The sequence below is a fragment of the Vombatus ursinus genome, unplaced genomic scaffold, assembly GCF_900497805.2.
Source record: "Vombatus ursinus unplaced genomic scaffold, bare-nosed wombat genome assembly UNPS02014810.1, whole genome shotgun sequence".
Classification (NCBI taxonomy): Eukaryota; Metazoa; Chordata; class Mammalia; order Diprotodontia; family Vombatidae; genus Vombatus; species Vombatus ursinus.
Window position 1 is genome coordinate 41585193 of NW_020954588.1, and position 23184 is coordinate 41608376.

At 46.6% G+C, this 23184-nt stretch overlaps 1 protein-coding gene across 1 annotated transcript in view; it reads left to right on the forward strand.

Annotated features, from left to right (window-relative positions):
- The window catches only part of RARRES1 (retinoic acid receptor responder 1), a 36111-nt gene that overhangs the window by 7836 nt on the left and 5091 nt on the right, over window positions 1–23184 (forward strand). The window contains exons 2-4 of the mRNA XM_027876022.1: window positions 14064–14126; window positions 16183–16366; window positions 21593–21729. Of these exons, the coding sequence (XP_027731823.1) occupies window positions 14064–14126; window positions 16183–16366; window positions 21593–21729 (384 nt within the window). The remainder of the gene's footprint in view (window positions 1–14063; window positions 14127–16182; window positions 16367–21592; window positions 21730–23184) is intronic.

The following is a 23184-nucleotide window of genomic DNA, read 5'->3' on the forward strand; positions in this document are numbered from 1 at the left end:
CACACGCTCAGAGAGAGAGAGACAGCATCCCAAAAGCAAACAACACCAATTCTTTGTTTTTTGTTTTTGGCTAGGCAATGGGGTTACACAGCTAGAAGTGTCAAGTGTCTGGATTTGAACTCAAGTCCTCCTGACTTGAGGGCCAGTGCTCTATCCAATGTGCCACCGAGCTGCCCCAAAGAACACTAATTCTAAGGTTACCTGATGTTCTTCAATCATGAATGTTGCTGCTTCCCTGTCCTCTGCATTAATGTAAATAATTCCAAACAATTGTGAAAAAGACAAAGACCCAAAGCAATGTAAGCTGCTGAGTCTGTGCCCTTCCGCTTTCTTCTGTCCACCCCATCCATCCTCCCTGTACTGACCATCCCATCAAAGGACAGCTCCCCAATCGGCATTTCGTCGTTGGTGATGGTAATGGCCCACGTTTATAGAATGCTTTTCAGTGTTTTATGTACCGAGTTCTCCTTTGTGTCTCATAACAACCCTATGAGGTAGGGATTCTAGCCCCATTTTACCAAATGAAGAAACTGAGGCTCTGAGAACTTCAACAATTCTCCCATTAAATGACTTTCATCTCACAGCCAGAAAGTGCAAAGGTTTCAATCTGGGCCCTCTTGACACCAAGCCCAGCGTCTACTCAAATCATAGGGGACGAGATTTAGAAGTGCAAAGAGGTCATCCCCCTCATTTACAGAGGAGGAAGCTGAGACCCACTGGTGATACGCCCTGCCCAACGTCAGACCAGTAATAAGGAGCAGAGCTGAAACTTAAACTCAGCGTTCTCTCCACTCCACCAAGGTGAGCTCCAGGAGATGGACAACCTTCAAGTGACCTTGGCCTCCTCAGCCCATCCTTTAACCGACTCAGCTAACCAGAGGCAGATGGGCTAACAAGGAACAGCTTTAGGAAGTGGCCATACGATTCAATCTTTCTAGAACAGAAAACATTTACCACGTGAGGAAATGTGCCCCACTGTTCCTTAGCGGAGCAACAGGACGTGGAATGACCAAGCATTTGTAGCTCCAGGGGCCACTTTTTTTTGGGGGGGGTGCTGTTCAGCCCCTGAGTTTGGGGGCCATCGTGTGGGTCTGGTTGCTTTGATGCTTTATTACCCGATCAGTGCTCTTTTAGGGCAGATGATTAGTTTTGAAAGACTGTGCTATTTAGAATGTGGGGTCAGTTATCCAGCCTTGAGATTCGTCAGCTGAAACCTCGGGATTCTGATGCCGTTGCTGCGTCACCTCCTGTGACTCTGGACAAGAGCCATGGATGAGTATGGCCTTGAGGTCATGCCACAGACCAGAACTTCCCTGTGCAGGACAGGTCCACCAGGATGACTGATCTCTTCTCCTGGCTTCCCTGTGTGCGCAGGCCACCCACAAAGCAGGGCTGATCCTCAGGGTTTTCTCAAGGACACATCTAGACATAGATGATCTTCATATAAGTATTCTAGGCGACTGGCAAGAACTCGTTGCGATGGCGGAAGCTCTTTTTCATGACATTTTGAAGTAAAATGTCATCTCAACTCCCCTGCTGTTTGACATTTCTCGATTTTTCTCCTCTTCATTTTTTGAGCCAGAATCCTAGCCCCAGGGTGGGTAGTAGAAAGTCACAGTGATATACATTAGTATAATTTCTTCTCCTAAGTTCCTTCTTTACTAACCAGGGACCTTGTCAGAGGCTTCTCTTCTCCCTTGGAAACATCAAAAAACGGAGAACAGACGAAGTATCCAATCAACACTTGTTAACTGAGTTTTCCCCGATATTTGTTTACCAGCTGCTTGAACAAAGGCATAGCTGGTAAGCTTATCACAATTGTAGATGACGGGAAGCCAGAAGACAATGTGACCACATCAGGTGATTGAGGCAGAATCCAAAGATGCCTCGGCAGGCTGGAATGATGGGTCAGATGCTAGACTTGGGAGCCAGAAGAAAACACGGTTCACGTCTGGCGTTTAATACTTAATAGCCAAGTGACCATGGGAAATCACATCATTCTTTGGAGCCTTAGTATTTTCATCCTTAATTTGGGTATAATAATTCCTTCTGTGTTCTCCTCACAGAGCGATGTAAGGATGAAATGAAATAAAATCTCAAAGCATTAGATCGAAGGGAGAGACATATTAAACACCTACTATGTGCTGGTACTAAGCTAAGCACTAGGGATACAAATCCAAGCAAGCAAGACAGCTCCTGCCCTCAAGACCCTTATATTCTAATAGGTCAAGACAACACATAAGGGGCGAGAGGGATGAAGGCTGGAGTGGAGGTAAGTGGTGTCTGTTTGTATGCAGCGTAAGGTCTCCTATCACAGGTCAGGATGGTTCAGGACAGAGTCCAAGGTTCCTGTGCAGAAGGAGTGGAAATGGCCAGGATGTGATTGTTGGCTATTACATACATATATGTACATATAAACTACATACAAACATGATAGTACACAGGCAGGCATATGTAAGCTACCTATCTTGGCACCTAGCGGCCACCACAGTCTGGTTCCAGCATCATCTCATAGCACGTGACCTCGTGACTTCTAGTTCCTACTCTTCCTGCTCTTTTCACTGTCCTGTTGCCCGTGCAGGCTCCTGTTTCTGAAATGAACCCCCTTCCCTGCCTGCTAACGTTCCTCCCTCCCTTCAGGGTCTGTCAGGTGCCACCTCCTCTGTAAAGCCTTCCTTGGTTCCTGCTGTCCCCAGGTGACAATGTTATGCTCATTGGTCATCGTTAAGAGGTGGGGTTTGAACCCATCTTCTCGGCTCCAGTCTGGCACTCAATGCCCTATGTCATGCCACCTCACCAGGGAAAGGCTCCACTCAGTACTTTCCCCGAAAATATTTATGGGAAGAATCTCTCTTGTGGGATTTAGAGTTGATTGTACTTACTTCACTAAAATTTGCCATCTTAATAGTGTGTTAATACATGTTGCACTGCGAGTTCAGAGCCTCAGTTTCTTTATCTGTCTGTGGCATCGGCTTTGTGAGCAGGGCTGTGGAGAGGAGGGGCAACAGTCGATGCTATACTAGAGTTGTCCAATAGGTGATGTCTTTGACCTTGGATTCCTGGGACTGGTTTTTGGAGGCTTCTGGTACATGACCATGCTATCAAGGAATGGAGCAGGGGCCATGGGTGTGGCATATAGTATACATTGTCAGACTTGGTTGACATGTTGGTTGGTTTTACTGATCTGCTTTTTTTCTTCTTCCATTTTTCTGTGTGAAAAGAGAGAGGGAAGGGATATACTCAGAAATGAGGTAATGTAAAAATGAAAGATCCTTTTTTAAAAAACTGTTCACAATAAAGGTTTATTTACCGAATGAAGGAATGGTAGCTGGAATGGAAATAAGGATGCAGAGAAAGTAGAATGGCTATGCCAAGTCTCAAGCACGCTAGCCAAGCTCACTCTATTGAGCCATCAGTTTCTGGGAGCACCCATATATTTCCATCCCCTTTTCTGTGATTGTAGAGTGGAGGTGACCCCATGCATGTGCTCAAGGGTACAGCAGCAGAGAGCCAGCTCCAGCTAATTGGACCAAGGTGAATAATAGCTCGTAATAATAACTAGTATTCCCATAGTTTTAGGTCTTTAAGGTTTACAAAGCACTTTACATACGTTATCTCATTAGATCCTCACAACAACCCCTATTACTATCCCTATTCTACAGATAAGAGAGAGGTTAAGCAACTTACCTAGGATCTCATAGTTCCCAAGTATCTATGGCAGGATTTGAACACTGGTCTTCCTGACTCTTATGCTCTATTCACTATGCCTCCTAATGGAACGGCTTCGAGTACTGGCTATTGACTGGTTTTGTTCCTGTTTGCCTAAGAAAACAGCCCCAGAAGGTCAGTTCCTAGGTGATAACTGGTTTTGGCCCCAACATCTCCTGAAAGAGTCACTAACTTATGGAGGGATTGCCATCTGTGTCAGGTGAGGGGGCACCCATAGTAATGGAGTCACACATTTACTGAATGTGATTCACATCCTGAATCAACTGGGGATGTCTTATCCGGGAAGAGAGTCTCCCTTTTCCATTCAGAATCACAGACTCTGACTGTGAGAAAAGATGCCGGAGCTTAGCCGGTCCAGCCAATACTGAGCAGGGTTTGTATGTATGTATGTATGTATGCACGGATATGGATGTATGTATATGCTTATATATGTATGGGTGTATATACACGTGCACGTATGGATGTATAAGATGTGTTGCTGTTGTTCAGCTGTTTCAGTCACATCCAACTCTTTGTGACTCCATTTGGAGTTTCTTGGCAAAGACAGTGGAGTGTTGGGGCAGCTAGGTGGAACAGTGGATAGAGCACTGGCCCTCGAGTCAGGGACCTGGGTTCAAATCAGACACTTGACACATATTAATGTATGACCCTGAGGAAGTCACCTGACCCCGATTGCCTCACAAAAAAAAAAAAAAAAAGATACTGGAGTTGTTTGCCATTTCCTTCTCCAGCTCATTTTACAGATGAAGAAACTGAGGCAAATGAAGTTAAGTGACTTGCCTACAGTCACACAGCTAGTAAGTGCCTAAGGTCATATCTGAAGTCGAGTCTTCCTGACTCCAGGCCTGATGCTGTATCCACTGAGCCACCTAGCTGCCCCCTATATTATATAAATAGTGTGCATGTGTGTGTACACATGTATTTATGTAGTAGAATATATCATTATATGGTATATTTATTTGCATAGGTAGGAGAGTTATATGTACTACATAGTATATATATATAGTAGAATTATATATATTATATCATATATAATTATATATCATATAGCACATATATAATATATATTATATATATAATTTGTGTATAGCCTGCCTGATAGGCAGCCAGCCAGCTACCATCTATGGGCCCCTAGTGATGAGAATTCACTATCCTTCAGTCTATTGCCCCAGGCAGCTCTACCTGTTAAGAAGTTTTACCCTCCTCCACTGAGCTGAAATCTCTCTCTTTGTACCTTGTTATTACAGGATTTTAGAGCTAGGAGTGACTATAGAGAATGTATAGTCCAATTCCACAGAAAGGGAAACTGAGGCCTAGAGAAGAGAGGCAGAAAGCAAAGCCAACATTCCAACCACGCCCAGCGAGTTGGTTAGTTCAACGCATCTCCCATCACACCATGTTACCTGATGCTCCTGGTTGTGCTTCCGAGGCCAAGAAGAATCCAATCATGGCCCCGTAACATTTGAAGATGGCCATTGGATCCAGCCTCGAGGTCCACCCTTGCATTTTGGTTCGGTGTTGGTGGTCAGTAATGATCTCCCGGACAAGTGGATCCTGGCACTCAATGCAGTGCTTATGCTCAGTAGCCAAGACCCAGAGAAAGCGGCTAAATCACAGGGCTGACAGTCAGGCTTTAGGGATGGCCAGTTCCAACCCTTGTGCTTGAGATAAGCAAAATGACACCTAGAGATTGGAGAAGTGCAAAGACTGAAACATTTGCCGTGAAAGTTGGGCAGACTTCATTTGTATGATATCAGCTGTCATTGTTTTGGAGAAAAAGAAATGAGAAATAGGACAAGCACAGGACAAATGGTCAAATTGCAAGAGCCATCGGGCCGAGAATGCGAGAGACGCCTGTCCTACCATAGCTCTCTGCCCTGGACGGGCCAATGTTCAGGCTGGCCACCACCTTTTAGGAAAGACACGGAGAAACTTAAGTGTTCTCTAGATCAGCAGTGTTCCCAATTTTTGGTCTCAAGATTCCTTTACACTTAAAAATCATCAAGGAACCCCCTCAAAGCTTTCATTTCTATGGATTATATCTGTCTATACCTTATTAGAAATCAAAACATCTTAGTATTAATGTCAAATAGTTTTGACCTCCTGGATCCCTTAAAAAGGTCTTGGGCATCCTCAGATCACACTTCTTTCAGTCATCTTAAACCCAGTTCCTCCAAATGGGTCCAGTTCTACAAAACCAACCTTAGGAGAAGATGAGTCTCTCACCTTTAACTTGAAGAGATCAGTATCTATGATTTCTAAACACAAAGGCTAGAAGAAAAAGCCAGGGATAGAAAGAGTAAGTTTTTTTAATGTGAATTTTTAAAGCTGGTAGAGCTTATTGTAAAATCAGATTAAAGAAATGGGTCCTTAGCAACCAAGGGGAGGTGGGATGGAGTCCAAGGATGAGTAATGTTTTCCTTTGGAGCGTGAGTGTGTCCTTTCAAGAGATCAGCTTGAGGTGCTGAGAATAGGTGAGGCTGCATATTTCCTGCCACAGAAAGCAGAGGGTCCTTTGGCGATAGGATCCTCCAGCTAGTAATGCTCTTTTCCTGATTTCGATGCTGGTGGTGGGTGGTTTTCATTGTTTTGAATGATTAATTGGACAAATGAATTTTTAAAATGTCCACTTCAATACTGTGCTCAGGCTATGCACATTCCTCACTCCTTATCAAGTTCCCCAGGCTGTACGGACGTCTCCTGCCCGTGGCTCTTTCCACATCCACTACCTCGTTTTTCATTGTGCACTCCACGATACAGAATGTTTCACACAGGGATGAAGGACACATCTACTCCGTCCATGGATCTGGAACTGGGTCGGAAGCGACGAGAGCACTCCCTAACCCTTCCATAGCTCTCACTCTCAAATTGAAACTATTTCCACATCTGTAAATTGAAGGGGTCAGACTAAGTGACCTCCAACATCTGCTCATGACTCACCACGCCTCCTCAATCCCCCCACCACAGTATATCTCATGTCCATCTAATCTTGTAGCTGCCACCAGCTTATTTCAAGCCTCTGTCACTTTCCACTTCCTGGACTATTACACAAAGGCTTTCTGATTGGACTCCCAGCTTCTTGTCTCTCCCTGCTCTAATACGATCAATAATCGTGTAGTAAGTGCTTTCTATTTGCCAGGCCCGGTGCTGAGCACTTACAAATATTCTCATTTGATCCTCAAAACAACAGTGGGAGTAAGTGCCATGATTATCACCATGTTGTAGATGAGGAAATTGAGGCAAACAGAGGTTAATGACTTGCACCTTCCTCTACCTCTTGGAACTCTTCTTTTAAGGCTCAGCTTAAGGACCACCTGTCCCCACAAAAGGCCCTTCTAATCGTCAGGGATGTCCCCTGCCCGTGGCTCTTTCCACGGGCTCTGTCTTTGTATTTATGTTGTGTTTGTCTCTCTGTGCACGTTTCCATGGACAGAACGTAAGCTCCCTGAGGGCAGGGACTTTTCTGGGGTTTTTTGCTTTTGTGTCCCCAGAACTAGAACAATGCCTGGCACATAATATAGGGATTAACCCATGCTTCCTAAATTGAATTCTAGCAGTAAGTGTAACATCTTGCACATAGTAGACGCTGAATGTTTGCTATTGATGCTGGGAATGGTGAAAAAATGGCTCTTTATCTCACCTAAGATACTCAGATAAGATAGAGGCTCCCAGAGGACATTTCACTTCACCCCCTCCCAAGATTCAAATCCATCCTTCTTCACGAGAACTCTGGAGCAGTCACCTTCAGCGAATTAAACCAAGAAGGCACATTTCAGTCCCAGAAAGATCCCACAGTGTAGCTGGGGATTGCCTGACAGGATCGGATTTACAGCGGGTGGGGACCATAGCGGGCAGGTAGGTGCCACAATGCACAGAGCTCAGGGCCTGGAGTCAGGAAGATTCATCTTCAGGAGTTCAAATCTGGCTTCAAACACTTACTAGCTGTGTAACTCTATGGAAGTCACTTAACCTGTTTGCCTCAGTTTTCTCATCTGTAAAATGAGCTGGGGAAGGAAATGGAAAACCACTCTAATTAGTATCTTTGCCATAAAGCCCTGACGATTCTGACATGACTGAACAACAATAAAAGGGAACACGGTGCTTTCTTTGCCACTCTTTGACTTTGAGCAAGTCGATTCACCTCAGTTTTCTCCTCCGTAAAATGGGGTGAGATATGTGGACTGGACAAAGGGATACTCCCTCCCAACTCATCCAGTGGGTGGTAAGAGAACTCCAAAGCCACTCACCGAAGACTTCATATAGGAGGGATGCCATTTGGTGATTTCTAATCGGACAACTTTCTGTCTTGTGTCCAATTAAAAACAAATTCTCTAAATATCATCTCCTCACTCCTTCCTGCAGGCTGTAAAGCTCTAAGGTCCCTTCCTTTGTTTGACTTTTTCTTTACAAAAAGAGCTAGTACTGGAAAATATGACCCACAAACGTTCTCTGCTTCTGGCTGTTGACAAAGCCTGATGATAATAAAAGTTAAAAGAGAAAGGATGTCAAGAATCCTCATCTGTCTCCCAGATGATAAAACTGGGCAGCAGGCGGGGTCGGGGAGAGGTAGAGTAAAACCATTTGGTACAGAAGGAAAGAATGCTTCCTCAAGTTGATGCTTTATACAGCTCATACATGCAACCGTGATGACCCTAATTTAATTCAACAAATATTTATTAAGCACCTACTGTGTGCTGGGCACCTCCCTAGGTGCCAATAATTAGATTGTAAACTTCTCCATTAGACTAGAAGCTCCTCAAGAGCAGGGACTGTCTTTTGCCTCTCTTTGCTTCCCCGGGGCTTCACACAGTAACTGGCACATAGTAGGCACTTAATAAATGTGTATTGATTGATTGCTGATAATGTCAATATAAAAATGATACAATCCCTGCCCTCAAAAAGCTTGCATTCTATTGAGGGATAACGTGTACAACAATAAGCAAATACAAAAATCTGTATAAATTAATGGGGGGGGTGGCATTAAATGGGGGAGGAAGAGGGATCAGGCCCTCTTAATATAGGAAGGTATATAGGTATAGTGTATATACCTGGTATAGGGAGAAGCATCTGAACTGACCCTTGAAGGCAGCTAGGGATTCCAGGAAGTGGGAGTGAGGAAGGAGACATCCTGGGGCTGGGGGACAATGTAGAAAGACACAGAATGGGCAGGTAGAAGCTCACGTACAGCAGGCACTCCTAACTTAGGGTCCGTGGACTTGGATGGTTGAGATAGATAGAGATGCACACATACACATACATATACACATAGACACACATATGCATGTATGTATATAGATGTAGATGTACATATATTGGAAACTATTTCAATTTAGTCGTTTTCCTTTGTAATCCTACGTATGTAATTTTTAGGCATTTCAAAGCATCCGTGTCCACAGGCATCACCAGACTGACTGCCCAAGGGATCTGGGTCACAAAAGGTTAAAAACTCCTGCTGTGGGGGTGGGGCAGAGAGCGGGGAAAGGGGTGCTGCTTCCTCCCCATCATGCCTCTCATACTTTCTGCCTCTGATCTCAGGCACGTTTCTTAGCCTTCCTGTGCCTCAGGTTCCCCATCGGTAAAAAGAGGGGGTTGGGCTGGATGGCTGCTGCGGTCCCTTTGAGCTGTATGTCTGTGGTCCAAGGAGTCCAATGTGTCTCTGATCTTTGTTCATCTCGGCCCAGGACCCCATAATCAGGCCCTCTCAGACTTGCCGTTGGTGGGTTCAGACTTCACAGATGAGATTTCCGCCAAGTCGCCTCCTCTGCTATAAGCATTTCTGGGTCCCTCGTCCTCCAGGGAATTGGGGGGCCCAGACCTTGGAGAGCCTGGCTTTGGAGCCAGGGCGGCTGAGGCTTCCAAGTTGGAGTAGAAAGCTAAGGGCCAAGTTGACCAAAGAACGAGTGGCACTGACCATTGAGCTAAATGGCTGGCCAAGATGATGACGGAGACAGGAGGACAGAGGTGCAGGATGAACGACGCCCAGGGTTGGGATGACTTTTAAAAGAACGTCTCCTTCACGAGAAGGGAGAATGAGTTCTAGCCCTGCCCTGGACCCATCTTGGCTGTGGCACCCTGGGCCAGGCCCTGCTCCTCTCTGGGCACCAACCTCAATAGAAACAGGGCCACTGGTCCCTACAGAAGGATCCTGCATTTTAAAATGTGATGTTATCTCTGTTCTGCACTTTTATTTATACTGTTCAACCTTTCCCACTTATGTTTTAAGCTGGTTTGTGATGCCTTGGAGCACTGACCCCCTGCTCTAGGTTATCCCCAGCAAAGTTGCTGATCTCCAAGGAGTTTCCTCACCACCCCTGTGCCTTAGTTCCTTCTGGTCCCCAAACTCCCCTTTCCTCCGTATCCATTTTTAAAGAGCTCCTGGGGCTTTGACCCCTTATTCATCAATAACTCCAGATCTGGTACCTCATCAGTATGGAGACCCCTTCTACCAGCCTCGACGACTCGTCAATCAAGCATCAAGCAGTTATTAAGTGCCTACTATTCTCCAGGAACTGCGCTGGGTGTGGGGGATCCAAGTAGCTATGTGGAACAGTGGAAAGAGTGCTGGGACTGGGGACATGAATTCAAATCCCATCTCAGATACTTAGTAGCCCAAACCCCTCACTTTACAGATGAGGAAACTGAGTCCCAGAAAAGTAGAGTGACTTACCTGTGGTCACACAGCCAGGATTTGAACCCAGGTTCCTTTTGGTCTTCAAAAGTATCTCTGGATGCCCAGTCCTCTCCCTGCATCCCACCAGATGATAAGCATCTGTGAAATCAGTGAGACTGGCCCTTGGAACTGACATACAGTCCATCACTGGGCCCATACTCAAAGTCTGGCAATCTGCTGGGATGGCCTTTGAGAACCCAGGGTCATCTTCATGTCAGGATGAGCCATCAGAGGAGAACCTTAGTGGAAGATGAGATGGAAGGATAAGTTCATCATCATCATCACCACTGTCACCTTCATCATCACCATCCATCATCACCATCATCAACATTACCACCATTGTCACCGTCATTATCACCATCATCTTCACCATCACCATCCTCACCATCATCATCACCATCATCACCATTACCACCATTATCACCATCATTGTCACCATTATCACCATCATCCTCACCACCATCATTGTCACCATCACCATCATCATCCTCACCATCATCACCATTACCATCCTCACCATCACCATCTAAGCATGGATTCTCACTACACTCTCCCCAATAAGTGACCACCCAGGAGACCCCAAGAGAACAGAGACATTCCGAGGGCCATTCTGGCCCTGCTTTGAGCCCCCAGTCGAAGGCCACAGGATCCTGAGGGATCTTGGAGGACATCGACCCCAAACTTCCTCATTTTTCAGAAAAGAGAGGTTAAGTGATTTGCCCAGGGTCACACAGCAAGTCAGAGGTGGGTTTCAAACGCAGGTCTTCCTGACTCCAGGCCCAGCACTCTATCCACTGCCCACAGAGTCTGGCACATTGTAAATGCTTAATAAATGTTTGCTCAATTGAACTGAACCACTTCCCAATGAAAAGCCACTATTTCCCAATTCATTTTGAGATTCTGGTGCCGATAATAGTTATAAGCCCAGTGTTCTCCCCCTACTGAAACACTCTGACAATTGATTATCAATTGGCATAGAGGATAGAGAGCTCACCTCCAAGTCAGGAAGGCCTGGATTCAAGTCTTGCTTCTGACTTGTGCGGCTGTGAGACTCCGGGCCAGTCACTGAACCTCTCTGGGCTTGAGGCCATTTTCTAAGACTGTAGGAAAGGTGCCACCCTGAATCGGTGGAGGGCATTTCTTCAATGAGAATTCCCTATCCCAATCAAGTCCCAAGTCCAGTGTGGACCCCTGTGTAAACATGATGCGTTTGGACAGCTTCCTGAGGGCAAAGACTGTGTCCTGGTTGTCGCTGCATCCTGAGGGCCTTGCAAGGTGCCTGGTCTACTCTTATTAAGTAGGCACTCAGTAAATGCCTGTTGAGTAGCCCATACACCGCTCTCCTAGGGGATTCTAAAGAGGAAGGAAAGACCGGCTGTGAATATACCTCGTCCTCCCCTCCTAGAGCATTTCTGTTGTGGAGATTTCAGAGTCCAGACTGGAGAAAAGATACACATTTCCTATCTCCCATCCTCTGAACCATGTGGCTGCCCGATGCTTATCTCTAAAGAGTTTAGTCAGACAAGGACAGGAACCTCTGAGTCATCGGGAGGAAGAAGGAAGGGAGTGGCCTTTGTGGGAGATGAAAGCATCTCATCTTTGATAACAACCGAGGACCTAAAAAAGAGGCCTGAAGAGAACATCCCCAAGAAATAAAACAGATCGACGGTGAGGAGGAGTTGGTCGCTGTCTCTCCTCAGCCACGCAGAGGGCAGCCTGGGTGTTCTGGGTATCCAGGTGGGCCTCACTCTGTGAGGGGCGTGGCCCTAAAAAGCCATGTCTAAGTCAATCCACAAGTGGCTAAAAGGAATGTTTTAAACATGGGAAGTTTTGTCTAGAAGGAATCCTACTATGAATTCTAGAATCACTGTGTACCATGAGAGAAAGCTTCCTTGTACTATCTGTTGTCTGTTTTTCAGTTGCATCTGACTCTTCATGACCCCACTTGGGGTTTTCTTGGCAGAGATACTGGAGTGGATTGCCATTTCCTTCTCCGGCTCATTTTACATATGGGGAAACTGAGGCAAATAGAGTGAAATGACTTGCCCAGGGTCACACAGCTAGTAAGTGTCTGAGGTTAGATTTGTACTCAGGTCTTCCCGACTCCAGGCTCAGTGTTCTATCCACAGTGCCACACACACAACTAGCCCTTGTACTACCTACGTCAAGTGTTTGTAGGATAAAGCTCCATGAGGGCAGGATGATCCTTATGTCCTTTGCTGGTGTTAGCACAGTGCCTAGCACCCAGCAGCCACTGGTAAATATTCAGCTAAGAACTGAATAGTGGCAAGAAAAGCACTTTGAGACCCAAAAGATCTATGGAAGTGTGAGCTATCGTCAAACTGACCCCTTTGCTATTCCTAACACACAATATGCCCTCTCCTATCTCCTGACCTTTGCCTTGGCTGTGGCCCATGCCAGGAATGCAGCGCCTCCTTATCTCCACTTTGTAGAATTCCTAGTTTTCTGCAAAGCTCAGCTCCTGTGAAGCCTTTTCTAATCTCCCCAGCTTCGAGTGCCTTCAATCCCCTCGCCTCCAGTTATATTGTGTCTAAGTTTCACGGTTTGTACTTCTATACTGAGTGCCTGGCACCTAGTAAGTGCTTAATCAATGCTTGCTGTTTGATTGGTTGGGTCATCCCCCTGCTCTTAGAAAGAACTGCAGGGGCAGCTAGGTGGCACAGTAGACAGAGCTCCAGCCTTGGAGTCAGGGAGTCCTGAGTTCAAATCCGGCCTCAGACACTTGATGCTTACCAGGTGTGTGACCCTGGGCATGTCACTTAACCCCAATTGCCTCACCAAAAAGAAGAAAGAAAGAACTGCAGACAAGCAGGTCCCATCTCACCTCAGCTCCAGCTTCCCTGCATAATTAACCTGAACAAGGGCTGCGTCTTGATTGCCCGGCCCCAGCCCGTTTTCCACAGACTTATGGCCTCATCACCCAGTTTCCTGGTTCCTGGCAGCCGGCCCTCTGAAGGAGCCTGTCCGCCTGCTGACACCGAGCTGCCCACACCGATGCCCCAGGGCAGGCCTGGCGCTTTGTTCTCTGTGGGATCCCCTGCAGCAGCCCCCAGCCACTTCCCTGGTGGCAGCGAGGCCGCTGAGGAAGATTTCAGTGGACTCACTGCTGTCAATCAGCCAGCAGACACTGATGGAGCCCTTCCTACACGCTCATGGGCGAGGGGATTCTGTGTAAGCCAGGGGACAAGTGAACACCTAAGTAAATGTTGCTGTTCAGTCATTTTAGTCACATCCAATTCTTCACGACCCCATTTGGGATTTTCTGGAGTGGTTTGCCATTTCCTTCTCTGGCTCATTTTACAGATGAGGAAACTGAGGCAAACAGGGTTAAGTGACTCACCCAGGATCACATAGCTAGTATCTGAGGCCAGATTTGCACTCAGGTCTTCCTAACTCCAGGCCCAGCGCTCCATCCACTGTGCCAACGAGCTACCCATCTACACAAATACTGTATAACTATAAAGTGAATAAATACAAATATGTCCAAAGGAGTTAAATATACAGTAGTTCAGGAGGGCACTGAGATAATATGTGAGCGCTCGTGAGTAACTCTGGGATTGCAAGCAAACTGCACCTGGCTTTTGGCAGAAGATGCAGATTGACCATCCACCGGGCTAACTGACCTTTCATTTCTCTATTTCAGGTCAATGCAAAAAAAGGACAGAGGTTTGACATGGAGTTTACCATAGAGAGCTACAAGCCAGAGGTAGGTTGGGTCCCCAGGGATGGGTGGCGTTGAGGAGGAAACCGCAGCAGAGGGGTCATTGAAAGTCCTTTGACAACAGGAAAGCATGCGTGCGTGTATGTACAGGAGAGGAGCATGCCTCCGAGGCAGGAGGTCCTGGGCTCAGCTGCTGAGCCTGACGCGCACTTCAGTGTGTGACGAGGTAATCACTCCACCTCGCGGTGAAACTGAGGCCAGTGAGGCACACACGCAGATTCGAACTCGGGTCCTCTGACCCTCCTTCCCTTCCTTCCACCACTGCCTCCCGTTGTCAGGAAGCAGCCTTTTCTTGGGGCATCTTGTTTTCCATGCTATTGAGCACATCTGGGGGCGGGAATAAGGGGGAACAAAGAGGGGAAGGGAAGTGTGGCGTAGCAGATAGCGTACTAGATCCGGACTCGAAGACCTGAGTTCCAATCCCTCCTCAGACACGTAGTAGCTTTATGGAGCGGGGTCAGTCGTTCATCCTCGAGGCGGGTGCACTAGATGCCCCCTGAGGACCCTGCCAGCCTGAGGTCTGTGGTCCTGCGACCTCTAAGGTCCATCCCATCAAACCCACAAAAAAGGGGCCACGAGCCCTCTTGGAGATCCCCGCCCGTGAACGTGTGGGCTGCACGCCTGGGCAAGCAGCGGGTGACTGATCCCCGCAGGGCAGACCTCGTCCCTTGGACAACCCAGAGGGTCCCACGCCATCGCCCCTCCCCTTGGCTGGACCTGACCCTCAGCGTCACCTCTCTGCGTGGTCTCTCACTCACCCAGACCAGGAGGCAGAGCCCACCAGGCCCCTGTCGGGATTCCCCTTCTGCCCGAGCCCAGACAGGCGGCTTCCCGGGCGGTGCGAATGGCTTACAAGGAGGAGGGTTTTGTTACAAGGAGGAGGGTTTGTTCGTGTCTGCGCTAGAACCTACCAAGTCGCTGATTCAAACAGCAGCAAAACCTAAGAAAGACCCTTCCCCATGTAGGCTGTGGGTGGGAACGAGGAGGCTGGCAGAAGGCAGGCACCAGGCGGACCGCAGGCGGACATCTGCCGTCCAGCCCGACCCATGATAGCTTGAAAAACCGGCCTCCCCCAGCCAGGAAGGCAGAGTGGGACCCAAAGGGTCAGTCAGCGCTCAGTCAGGGCTGTGGTGCAGATTTGTTCTCATCTCCTGCTCCGGCTTAGCAGAGGAGCCTCTGAAATTACGTTTGAAAACCCAGGGAACTCTCTCTCTCTCTCACTGGCTTCTGCTTGCCCCAGCCGCAGGAGGGCTTTGGGGCCCAACCACTCAATCAGAGCTGCAGAGACTGAGGGCCGAAGGAGAAGCCATTGAGGCCAGTCCCCTTATTTTACAGATGAAGAAACTGAGGCCCAAGGGGATTTTAAGTGATTCACCCTAGGCCACACAGGTAGTAAGCATCTCAGGTGGGCCTTCCTGAAACCAGATCTTCTTTTTAAGGCCATGTCTACCACTCTGCCCACCAAACTGTGCTGACTCCACCCCAGCTTGGCTGTGTGACCCTGGGCACATAACTTAACCTCTCTGTTCAACAGGCAACAGGTAAAGTTACTGAGCTGGGGCTAATCTGCTCTGGTAGAAGCAGTTTCTGTTGAGGGCTTCCTGCACCAATGAGATCTCTCTCTGTCTCCCTCTCTCCCTCTCTGTGCTTCTGTCTCTGTCTTTCTCGGACTCTGTCTCTCCTCCTTCCTCCCCATTTTCTCTTCCTCTCTCTGTCTCTCTGTGTCTCTCTCTCCCTCTCTCCTTCTCTCTCCTCTCTTTCTTCTCTCACTCTCTCCTCTCTCTCTCCTTCTCTCTCCTCTCTCTCCCTCCCTCTGTCTCTCTCTCTGTCTCTCTGTATCTCTCTCCTCTCTTCTCTGTCTCTCTCTGCCTCTATCTCTCTCCCCCTCTCCCTCCCTCTCTCTCTCTCTCCTCTCTCTCTCCTTCTCTCTCCTCTTCCTCTCTTTCTCTCTCTCTCTCTCTCTTTCCCTCCTCTCTCTGTTCCTCTGTCTCCCCCTCCTTCTCCCTCTCCCTCTGTCTGTCTGTTTCTGATTTTCCCCTAGTTAAATGAGGAGCGTCTGGGCACATGCTCTGCCCTGGTGATCTTCAAGAATCATAAGCCCAAACCCACAGTCAACATAACCTGCACACGACTCCTAGATGAGAAGGAAAGAGAGCAAAAGGATTATGTATTGTACAAGCAGATGAAGCAGCTGAAAAGACCCCCCGACGGGACCAGAATCCCAGGTATGGGCTAGTAATCCTCAAAACCTCAAAGGCATCCTCTTATTTCTATAGCCATTGAACCTAAGAGTGGAGCAGGGGAATGATCTAAAATACTTTTCTGCAGCTGCGGTTGCAGGCAGCCATAGAACACAGCCAAAATCTAGAGTGCCTGGTTGTTTGGACTAGACTTACAAGTCACCTGTGCTTGCCTGGTTGTACACCCATGACAACATGACCACTGGCCTCTTTCATGAGAAGGCCACCTATGTGGAAAGGGTTGGAAAAAGAAGTTATTGATTTCCAATCAATATCATTGCCTCCAAAATGTCTCAAGGAAAATATCCTCCTTAATTCATGCCAACTGCCATTTCAGAAGATGCTGGCTGCAAGTTTTGATTCAGATTACTCCTTAAGGAATCAGTTATTGTAATCCAACTAGAGGGATGTTAGTGGTATTCCTATCTGAATTATTTAGTATTATGAAATATAGTACTTAAAGGAATAGCCAAATGAAATGCTGGGTGAAATACAGAGTAAAACTAGAATAGTGGAGGATCTCAATATGCTCCTTTCAGACCTAGACAAATCTAACAAAAAAAAAAAATTAAAGGCCTAAATAAAATTTTAGAAAATTTAGATATAGTAGATTTCTGGTGATTACTACAAAGGAATAGAAAGGAGTGTGTGTGTGTGTGTGTGTGTGTGTGTGTGTGTCTGTGTGTCTGTGTCTATTCTAAGCTATGTGTAGTATCTTTTGACCATACAGTAAACCATAAAAACCTTACAAACAAATGCAAGGAAGCAGAAATACTAAATACAGCTTTTACTGACCATAATGCAATAAAAATTAGGTTAAATTAAGGACCACTGAAGAAAGGACTAAAAATTAATTAGAAACTAAATAATTTAATCCTAAAGAATTGGTGAGTCAAAGAACAAACTGTAGAAACAATAGGTAATTTTAAGCTCGTAACAATGAGACGATATATTAAAATTCTGGGGATGCAGTCAAAGCAGTCCTTAGGGGGAAATTTATATCTCTAAGCACTTTTATCAACCAAAGAGAAAGAACAGATCAAGGAATTGGATATTCAACTTAAAAAAAAAAAACTTAGAAAGTCAATAAATTGAATTACAAATGGAGGAGTTTGGTAGTAGATAAAGTGATTTTGAGACCCAGAGCTGTCCCTGGAATCCACCGATCATTTCATTCATGCTCCGTAGGCTCATCTTAATGAAGCAACCCTGATTATTATGTGTATTGACATCAATAATAATAACAACAGATCTTCATATGTCACTTTGAAGTTTACAAAGTTCCTTCTAGATATTATCTCATGCGAACCTCACAACAACCCCGAGAAGTAGGGGCTACTATTACCCCATTTTACAGATGTGGAAAACTGGTTCAGAGAGGTGAGAGATTAATACATCATCACAGAGCCCATTAAAGTCACAAAAAGGATTGGAGCTCAAGTCTTCATGATTCTGGGCCCAGCACTGTATTGCCACAACAGAATTTTTTTTTTTTCCCTATAATATTTTTGGGAAGAATCTCTCTCCTAGGATTTAGAACTGATTCTACTTTCCACTGGAATTTTCTCCTTCCACTGCGTTAATGAACACACACTAAACTTCTGTTTCATTAGTAGCTATGAGCCTCAGTTACCACATCTATAAAATGGGAGAAATGACACTTAAACTACCTGTCTTTGCAAACCTTGAGGTGCTACAGGAATTTCATGATTCACAGCTCAGAATGCCACTGTACCATGGATAAGGTATGGAACTTTAGCTTTGTGCTGAACTGGCTGAAGTCCTGTCTTGTTGCTTAATTTTAGGCTAATCCTGTGGGGCACGCTAAGCAATGAGAAGCAGTGGGATATCCTGTCCTTGGAGCTAAGGAGACTTGGGTTCAAGTCCTACCTCTGACATGGACTAGCCCCTTCCCCTCTCAGTGCCCCCCCAACTCTCTGAGACTATGGGCTGCAGAGGAGGCACCACCTGCATCGGTAGAGGGGATTTCCTCACCTGAGAGTGCCTTACGTCAGTGAAATCGCAGGTCCAGTCCCTATCCCGGACAATGAGCAATGCTCCCTAGAAGGCTCTTCTCATCAGAACCCTGCCATCAGGCCAACTTTCCATGGATCGATTGGCCTTCTACGGCATCAGGTTTCTAGCTGAGAGATTGTAAGAACATAACAGTGAAAGATGAAACAAGGGTAATAAGGCAGCTGGGGAGTGCAGTGCACTAAGCTCTTGGAGACAGGAAGATCCGAGTTCAAATCCAGTCTGACACAGTCTTACTGTGTGACCCTGGGCAAGTCATGTAACCTCTGCCTCAGTTTCCTCACCTGTGAAATAAGGATCATAATAATAGCTATCTCCCAGGGTTGTTGTGAGGATTAAGTGCTATTTTATATATACATACATTCATATACATATACATACATATATATATATATATATACACACACACATACATAAAGCACTTGGCACAGTGCCTGGCATATAGTAGACACTTAATAAATGCCTGTTAAATCAAAATCTAAGCTGGCTGAAGATTTCCAGGTGTCCATAATGGGGCATCAATGGGGAAACTGATGAAAATGAATTTTTGAAGTTTTTTCTTCTTCTTCTTTAATGTGTTTATATCTCAATGTTCCAGCCAGTGTCGTTTGTTCTTTCTAATGCTCTTTGAGCTTAGCTCTCCAGCTGTTCAGGCATCAGGGGAACAAGGAAAAATAAATCCATTTTTGAAATGCTGATGGATACCTTTGTGAGAAATAACTGAACATCTGGACCCACTTTCTATGGGAACACCTGCAGGAGCAGTCACAGTTTTCAACTGATCCCTGCAGCTAACATCCTGAGAGGGAGAGAGAGGAAATAACCTAGAGATTTAGACAATTAAAAGGCAAATAGGATGAAAAAATGTTGGCTAGCATCAATCTGGCTCAATGGCTCAGCTTGGAGACATTGGGAGATTTTTTTTGACAGAGAAGCCTAAGAATCCAAAAAATTTGGAGGCATACCTGCTAATGGAGAATGTAATGTGAGGGGAAAAAAAAAACTGTGGACCATGATATTCATGCCTTATTCTCGTCCATTTTTCTTCCCCAAATCACAAATCACTTTCGCTCCTTTTCCAACATCTCCATAAAGATGCAATATCAAAAACCAGCCAACACAGGACTGGATTTGTGCCAAAGACAAGTCTGTTTGCTAAAGAATGATTCTTTTAGCAGTAACGATTTTATTTCGTATTATCGTGCACAAATGTGGGTGTTCTGGCTTGTTAACTAAGGATTGCAAACAGATTGCACACGGAGAGACCCAGCTGGTGAGGCTTCTTCTATCTCACAGCCCGGAGTCAGACGCTGTGATTCAGCCACAGCAGAAGCCCAGAGCATCCCGAGAGACAGGGCAGAGACATCAGGCAATGAGAGGGTGAGGCGGGCAGCATCCCAAGAAACAAGAAGCCTCAGAAGTGCTTTAAAACTTGCAAAATCCTTTACCTCTACTACCTCACTGAGGAACAGCACCAATAGTTGCCACATATAACATGCCCTACATATATTAACCTAGTGGTCCAGGAGAGATGGAGTGATTAGCCAGGTGCACCACCAGTAAGGGTCAGAGTGGGCTTCCAACCCAAGCAGGTCTCGCCCAACTCCAGACGCCATCATCCTCCAGCATAAAGCACTGCCTCTCTGTACATGAAAGACAAGGTGTGTTTCTTTTGAACCACCAGGGGGTGCTGCTGGACACTTGCTTGATCCTGTTCTGCTATGAGGCTCAGACCTGGGCAGTCCAACAGTCAGTCAACAGTTATGTTCTTCCCTAGAAGAGAAATTACCAAGCTCTCTGATGATACTCAGAGAGCCGGCTACCTCTTCCCCTTAGCTTGGCTGCTTTGGCAGGTGGCCGGGCTCGTCTCATTATTCCAGGAGTGAGATCTCTGTGGGTTCATCCCACTGGTGTCTTGACTCAGCATGCGCCCACTGGGAAAATGGGTCTTCCCTGCATTTCGGTGGCAGGACTAACACTGCCTATTGGAGTGACTCACACCAGCATGGCTAAGGGTTTGGTTTCTTCTCACAAATAAAGAAAGAAGCAGGAAGGACAGAATCAAACCCAGAGCACGTCCCAAAAGTGTTAAGACAGTTCACTAAGGCCTTTGGGACACTCTGAGGGTGTAGAACACCTGTGAGGGTGACCTCTATTAAGGCAGCCCTGAACCAGTCTTGAGCAGGGATGGGGAACCTGCAGCCTCAAGCTTGGCCACATGAGGCCCTCCAGGTCCTCAAGTGCTGCCCTTTGACTGAATCCAAACTTTACAGAACAAATTCCCTTCATAAAAGGATTGTTCTGTAAAACTTAATCTCAGTCAAAAGGCCGCACCCAAGGACCCAGAAGGCCACATGTGGCCTCCAGGTCATAGGTTCCCCACCCCTAGTTAATCCTCTAGACACTAGAGAGGATCACGCCAAGGTGAAGAGTTTAAGAAAAACAAGACCTGGATTCTTGGCCTCCAGCCTCCCACTCTTACCCCTACAGGAAGGATAAAGCACGGGCCACTCCCTTAGAGGGCCTTGGCTGGCCCATCACTGTGGGTCCCCACCAGTGCCAACAATGCTGAGTCTTCACTCTCAGGCCTCTTCCACGCTAGAGAGTGCAGTAGTTGGAAGTCTCCATGGCGTGTGGAAGTCTGAGTCTTGTCCTCATGAAGAGGAATTGTATATAGTGACCGGGCACCATTACTCATATTCCCTTCTCTCTCACTCATATATGACTTGGGCCAATCTCTCTTCCCTTGCTCTTTGGCTCTTTTCCTTTTATAAGCTACACAGGTAGGGCCCCTTTGGGAATTTTATGAGTAGGACCAACTCAGGACCCAGGACTTATCCCCTCCTCTGCCTCTACCTTCCGGGGCACCAGAACGAGGAGGGAATCACGTCTTCATTTCTGAAGGTCAATTCCTGACATCATCGCTCTGCTTTTGCATTATGTAGCATGAGGACGCGGTATTCACTAGATGTTTTAAAATTTGCTTCCTCAGAATAGACAGCAGCAGCTGAGCTGCTTTCAGGGGACCAAGGAGACAAAACAGGAAGATGTCACATGCCGCCTCCACATGCCACCCCAAAGCCGCGGGGGTGGCTTGCCCAGCCTCGATCCTCAATCCCGGGGCTGAAACTTCTCTCCACTAAACTAACACATCTGTGCTTGCTTCCTTCTTCTCAGGCAACCTTGGCCATATGGACTCATCTCTGCAGCCCATGTGGGACTTGGCCATGGTCGGCAGCTCTTACGTGATGTGGGAGAAGACGTCGCAGTCATTATACTATTATATGATGCAGCTCAGTGGGGTAAAGCAATGGGTAAGCAATACAGAAAAAGCATCTGCATTAAAGGGGTCCCTCCTACTGCCCCGATGAAGGAAGGAGCCGTACCCAGAAAACACACTGGCCCCCCAGGCGGCCCTTGGACTGACTGGCTGAGTTAGGGGGTTTCCAGAATCTAGATAAGGACTTCAGACAGCATGACCAAGATTATAGTTTCCTCTCAGGAGAATAAAAACACAGGCCACAGCCTACTAGGTTAGAGATAAACTCATTTTTCAACTGTGGCCACTATTGTTTGAAAATCATTTCTATCTCTTCTGAGGACACATGCTTGTTATCAGCTAATGCTGATGCCACGAGGCTAGAGAGGGCCCTTTGTCCACAGCTCCAGTACAAGGAGTGAGAATTCCCTTCCTGTACCTCAGACTCTTCCTAGCTGGGTGACCCTGAAAGCCACTGACCCTCTCTAGGACTCAGTTTCCTCATCTGTAAAATGGAGGATTTGGGCTAGATGATCTCTATGGTATGATCCTATTCTCCTACGACAGATGGATGGCCCACAAACTCCATCAGAGTCTAGGAAGGGTAAAAATCTGTCCATCCATCAGAGCCTCCAGCAGGTTGGGTAGATTCTGTTTGGAAGAACATAGATCAGATGACAAGGCCCCGATGAGCTGCAATCTGCTCTAGTGGAGGGAGTCTTCACATTCATGAAGTCATGGATCTGTTACTTAACTCATTCATCCATGACATTCAGTTGAGCTCAATTCAATCAATGTTTATTAAGCACACACTGTGTGAGCTGAGGGATTAGTCTTCATCTCTGTTCACTCTTCCTAAATCGTACTAGGCTAGAAATGTTGTAAAATGGCGCCCAACTGAATCATCCTGAGGCTTCACAGCTTAGCATCAAGCAAGATACAGTTGAAAGAGCCCTAGCTCTGGGTTCAAGTTCTGCTTCTGACAGTACAGACTGAGGGACCTCGAACAAGTCAAGATCCAACTCTGGGCCTCAGTTTCCTTCTCTGCAAAATGTAGTGGGGAGGACTAGCAAGAGTTGGGATCCTGCGGCCCTCGGCGCCTTCACTGTACCAGTGATTAGGGCATCATCAACATGGCGACTGGTTGGCATGAAAAGTTCAAGCCAATACCTAGGGGCAAAATACCTACAGATCATGTGGGAAACAATCCACCCAATTTAGAATTGTCGTGTGTGATCACAAACAACTGTTGGCACCTCATGATAATGACGTCAGGACATAAATAAGTCCTAGCAGGGCCCAGCAGGAGACTTTGATATTTGGGACCTGGGTTTTCATCTATGTGGTACTCCCTCCACTGGTGCAGATTGCACCCCATCTCCATTTTCTTACCCCATATGATTCTTGACCATACTTTGCAATGAATTCTCCACAGAGAATCGACTCCTTGTCCTTCCTCTGGTTCTCCGACTGTTGGCTCATTCTGGATATCCATCGATTACCCCCTGCG